Raw genomic sequence first — 6000 nt, forward strand, 5'->3', positions numbered from 1 at the left:
ACACAGCTGATCTGAAACCAGTGCACTGTTTCCCTTAAGAGTAACTCCACAGATGAATTTAATTAATGAAGTTAATAGAAAAGATAGCACATCAAATTGAATCTATTTTTATAGATAGGATTTATTTCCACAGATAGTAACTGATTGTAGGGCAGGTCATTGAGACCAGTGTCTTTCCCTAAATTAAAATTGCTAATCAATTTTGTCTTGTTTTATTGACGATACTCTTTAACCGTGTCAAATCCCTCCCTGTGTCCTGTCTGAAGTGAGACTGAATTTCTCTCCCACTGTCTTGTTTTTTTATAGCTGTCCAAGCTGCTGGGTAAGTTTGAGTAGTGTGTCAGCTGACTAACAACCATGCAGGTTGTCATGTGTCCACGTCTTTGCTGTGTGTGTGTGTAGACACAAAGTAGAACAAGCACTCCGTCCATCTTCAGTTTGTCCCTCATCAGCACCGTTCAGTGCCAGCTTCTTTTCCAGCTGGTTTTTCATTTTGTTAATTTAAAAAAAGGCTTCATTCTGTGTTCATTTTGTATTTTATCCTAGGTTTGATTTGTCATCAAAAGCTATTAGTTGCTTGGTTGTGGCTTCCATTTTAATGTTCTATTCTGGAGAGGGGGTTATCTTTAAAGTTGCTTCAGATGTTTGATTCCACAGTCATAATGATCAATTAAGACCTTCAAAATAGTCTTTTCTGGAACAACAGCCCAGCAGGGCTGTGAGAATGAAACTCGGGTCAAGCTGACCACCTCACATTTGAAAAAGCTGTTGGATGTGTTAGTGACTTTAAAAGACAGTATTTAGTGTATTGAAGTGGAGAAGGTAACGGAAATGTGGAAAGATACAAGAATGAGCAACTTTGAAGTGACGCTCCTCTAGTAGTGTATTTGTTGCAGATGTTGTTCCTCCACACTGCCATTCTGTGTTCTTCCTGTTTGTCCTGTGTGTCCGTCCATGTCCCACACTTGTCTGTGATAGATAGTGTCCTGTGTGTCCGTCCATGTCCCACACATTGTCTGTGATAGATAGTGTCCTGGTGTGTCCGTCCATGTCCCACACATTGTCTGTGAATAGATAGTGTCCTGGTGTCCGTCCATGTCCCCACAGCATGTCTGTGATAGATAGTGTCCTGTGTGTCCGTCCATGTCCCACACATTGTCTGTGATAGATAGTGTCCTGTGTTGAATTCATTTTTATATACTCTACCCTGTAGTCTTTCAATCTCTAGTCTTCCATTTTTTGTTACAAACTAATTGTATAAATGATATGAAACTGACTTAACATCAATGTAACTTGTAGGTAAAGTCAGCCTCAGATAAAGATAAAGGTTTGTTCATTTAACTTAGTTAAAGTGACTGTAGCTCATCACTTATAGGAATGAAAGCAATGCTAGGTGTTACGTGTATATTTAATTTTTGAGGAGCTTTCTAACATTTACACATAAATGGGAGCTTGTCCACTTTGTGATTCTCATGCTGTGTCCGTGTCCCCCCGCCTGTGTGCTGTCAGAGTAAGCATCAGAAACATCAGGCGTTCGAGGCCGAGCTGCACGCCAACGCAGACCGGATCCGCGGGGTCATCGACACGGGAAACACCCTGATCCAGAGAGGAGCCTGCGCCGGCAGCGAGGACGCAGTCAAGGTACAGTCCTATTACCCTGTTAAAGCATTCACTTTAATACTTATTATCCATTCAGAAATGTGACTTAGCAGCAGAAACAATATTTAGACATATTTAGAAGAAAAAGGCATACTCATGTAAGAGCTTAAGAAAGAGTTCTAGCTGAAGTGGAAAGCTGTTTATTTTTTATTTATTTTTGCCATGATATATCGTTTTTTTCTGGCATGATAAAGAGTTTCTAACAAACTGTATCAAGTGAATGTTTACAACTGAGACTTTCTCTGAGCAGAAGACGCTCTCCACATGTCTTGTATGAGAACATAATATGAAATGCATTGATGTAATGGTGGAATGAGCTCCCCATTGACATCAGGACAGCAGATAGCTTACACATCTTCCGGCGCAGACTGAAAACTCATCTCTTTCGACTCCACTTCGAGCGATAGAATTACTAACAAAGAATTGCTAACAAAGCACTTATATACTAACAAAGGACTGGCTTATCTAAAGCCAGTTGAGTAGCACTTGAAATGTTTTAGCTCTATGAAACCTGATGTACTTATATGATTGTGTTTTCTTCAAGTTTGTATCTTGTTGGTGGATGCACTTATTGTAAGTCGCTTTGGATAAAAGCCTCAGCTAAATGCAATTGTATGTAATGGAGTGAAATGAACGTCCACTATGACTTGCTCCTTCCCCAGGCGCGCCTCAGTGCTCTGGATGAGCAGTGGCAGTTCCTCGTCAACAAGTCAGCGGAAAAGAGCCAGAAACTGAAGGAGGCCAACAAGCCAGAACTTCAACACCGCATCAAGGACTTCGACTTCTGGCTCTCTGAGGTGACCTGCAGTCAGTACAGGTGCAGTGACTGATGTACAATAACCAGAAGAGGATCTAACCGTCTGCTCTGTTGTTCTCAGGTGGAAGCTCTTCTGGCCTCTGAAGACTATGGCAAAGATCTGGCCTCAGTCAACAACCTGCTGAAGAAACACCAGCTGCTGGAGGCTGATATCTCTGCGCATGAGGTAAGTCATTGTAAAACATGGCTCTGTGTTAGAGGAACACACAAGACACCAATTTCATCGCGGGCCACATTAGCATTATGGTTGCCCTCAAAGTGGCAGTTGTAACTTTAAGACTAAATAAATACAGTATACATATATGTAGGGCCGCCCCCTAATAGTCGAATAATCACTAGTCGACTAATAAAGTCTTAATCGAGCAATTTTTCATTAGTCGATTAGTTAAAAAAAAAAAAAGAAGCTCCATCCGTGCTATGACATGCAACCTTCCTATTTCCTCTTATTATAAGCAATCTGAGGCTTCTGTTTTAAAGAATGAGTTGCTAACAAAATAAAGGAAACCCTATGGAGAGCTGTGATGGAGGCAGTTTATTCTTAAAGCATCATTTACCGACATGTGATTGATTTTGCTAACTTAAAACGTAACTTACGAAGCAGTATACCTCAAGTAAGGGGCTCAGCCCTTCGTATTTTTGTATGTATGTGGCCTTCGGTGAAAAAGGTTTGGTCCCCCCTGATCTATAGGTATGTGTTTGAGTAAAATAAAAATGTTTTCTATAAACTACTTACAATATTTCTCTCTCTGGAATTCAAGTGACACTGGAATAGAATTGCTGCAATACGTGTAGAGATTGAGATGAAAGAAAAAGACTGGTCTCTTTATTTTATAATGTATATCAAATCATGTTATATTTCATAATTGTCTCAGCTCTTGGATCATATTTGTTTTAGTAATAACTGAATGAATCACTACCTCTGAAAGTAGAAGTCAAGAGAAATAATTGCAAACAAATATTCAACAATGTTATACAATATATTTAAAAAATGAGTTTGGTAACAAAAACGCATTGTTGTGCATCAATACATGATGCCTGCACTTAGACAAAACAAACGGTATGTTTCTCCGTGTTAGTATACATTGCTCTGTGTTCGTACAACATAAATCCCATGAATTTATGAAATGAAGTAACACTCATCATCTCAAAGATCAACATTTTGAAGTGAATAATACAATTTGTTTTTAACATCACACAAATCAGGCATGCAAGTATTTCTCCTCTGAATTCAGGGTAATATTTGAATAGTCTGAAAGACGAGATTCTGAAACCACCTGTCCCAGACCCTTACTGTCAGCCTGCCATTGTTTCAGGGGGTCCTCGCAGGCCACATGACATGATTTGACTGGCCAGATTTGGCCCTTTGTTTTAGAGCATTTACCAGTCCTACACTCCTCACCATTATAAATCCTGACAAGCATTATCACCCTGAGTTACAATGGAAGCCTCTAACCCCCCCTCCCCCCTTGCAGGATCGTCTGAAGGATCTGAACGGCCAGCGGACAGCCTGATGGGCAGCCAGGCCTTCGACACCTCCCAGGTGAAGGACAAGCGCAATGCCGTCAACGGCCGCTTTGCCAGATCAAGAGCAGCTGCAGGGCGCCGGCCAAACTCAACGAGTCCCCACCGCCTGCACCAGTTCTTCAGGGACCTGGATGATGAAGAGTCTTGGATCAAGTAAGAGAGTTGGATGGTGTAGATATCTGAGAGGGAATCAGGGCAGATGTAGACCATCTTATTCACAGCACACTGAGGCTAACCTATGAATCTGAAATCTGTCCCTGACCTGAGAAATAAGCTCCACCTTCGGTCTGCCGACTGTTGGAGTGTCCTTATTAACTGATGCTCTTTAATATATCTATCTTCTGATCAAAACATGTGTGGTTGTTGTTGCGTTTGTTTCACGTGATCGAGACAGCGTCATTTTTCCTTTTGGCTTTACTATATTGTTATAGTATAAACATGCAGAGTAGACTCTTGCGATGTATCTGATTCATAAGGGTGGTGAATTGTTAACATTGTTAACGTTACCCCTGACATATTCATATTTTATATTTTTTTATATTTATTTGTTTATCCATTCATGGCAATTATTATAAAAACAAAACATGTACACTGTAGACAGTGTCTGTAGCCCATGGTGGAAAGGAGCAACAGTCTACATCGGGAATCAGGTTCTCTTCGTACGCTCTCAGTATTCCTTCTTTATACATTTTCTTAAACCTAAAGATGTTTATAACTGATTTAAAGGGCTGTCACGTACTATTATCAAGTAACATAACATTCCAAGTAGAAATAACTCCAGACGAGGACAGGAGAGGAAAGACAGAGGGTCGATGAGACTTCCTAAAATGTGTCCAAATAACGGAAGTCTGTAGTGAGCCAAAGTGCCCTCAACTTAAATGAACACATTTCTGCCTCCACCCCAAACAGAGAGAAGAAGCTGCTTGTGAGTTCAGAGGACTACGGACGTGATTTGACAGGAGTACAGAATCTGAGGAAGAAACAAGAGGCTGGAGGCGGAGCTGGGAGCCCACGAGCCGGCCATCCAGGTGAGAGGCTCATCTTTTATTCTAATCCCATCAGGAGATTCTTGATGCAGTGATTTATCCAAAGGTTCTATAACATCATTTACTAATTCTATATTTAGCCAGTTGATATATTTTGAAAAATATTGCAACAGTTTGGGAATGATTGACCTGTTTTTGAAGTTGGATACAAGCATCTCAGCTCAGTGACTAACATATTTGTTCGAGAGCTTTTTGCTGGAAGGATTTCTTGGTTGGTAATGACGTTGTTACTTCATTGTCCAGTCATCACAGTGACGTTGCCAGGCAACCAGCAGAGAGGTGGGCAGATGAACTGCCGACTGCTCTCATTCTGACTTTCTCAGAGAAATGCGATGGACAGTATTGTAGCTTTAGATTTAGACTATTGGTGTGTGTGTGTGTGTGTGCGTGCAGTCGGTGCTGGACACTGGGAAGAAGCTGTCTGATGACAACACCATCGCCAGGAGGAGATCCAGCAGAGGCTGGCCCAGTTTGTGGACCACTGGAAGGAACTCAAAGACTTATCTGGAGCAAGGTAAGCTCCTGCTGAGCGTAAACACACACACAGTGATACAGTATACACACAGTACAAATAGGTGTGTGAATCAGGGTTTCCACTAGGATCTTTTCTTGCCGGTCAAATGTCCGGAAGAATTTATTTTACCGACAAATTTGAAACTTACCGGTCATGTTTCAATAATAATAATAATAATAATAATAATAATAATAATTGTGTAGCAGAGTTTCCGTTAGCAGGTAATTACCGGACTATGAGCGGATATGCTGATGTTTAAAACTCAGTTAATGGGGCTCATTTTTATATTGCTTCAGTTTATAATCGTAACGGATCGAAAATTCAGATTCATTTTTCAATAAATGATTCCACAAAACAAACAACATTATTATTACATTCAAACAAACTACTTGTAGTAGATGAAGTACATTATCAAGAGTTTACATTAACTTTGGATAATA

General features: G+C 40.5%; 1 protein-coding gene across 1 annotated transcript in view; it reads left to right on the plus strand.

Moving 5' to 3' along the window:
* Nucleotides 1-5564, plus strand: part of LOC117484746 (spectrin alpha chain, non-erythrocytic 1-like) — a 37376-nt gene extending 31812 nt beyond the window's left edge. Inside the window, 10 exon segments of the mRNA XM_034133163.1 lie at nt 307-321; nt 1510-1641; nt 2322-2456; nt 2538-2642; nt 3949-3973; nt 3976-4153; nt 4910-4981; nt 4983-5028; nt 5440-5482; nt 5485-5564. Coding sequence (XP_033989054.1) covers nt 307-321; nt 1510-1641; nt 2322-2456; nt 2538-2642; nt 3949-3973; nt 3976-4153; nt 4910-4981; nt 4983-5028; nt 5440-5482; nt 5485-5564 — 831 coding nt within the window.
* Nucleotides 5565-6000: the final 436 nt, after the last annotated feature.

Source organism: Trematomus bernacchii, unplaced genomic scaffold (assembly GCF_902827165.1).
Source record: "Trematomus bernacchii unplaced genomic scaffold, fTreBer1.1, whole genome shotgun sequence".
Taxonomy (NCBI): domain Eukaryota; kingdom Metazoa; phylum Chordata; class Actinopteri; order Perciformes; family Nototheniidae; genus Trematomus; species Trematomus bernacchii.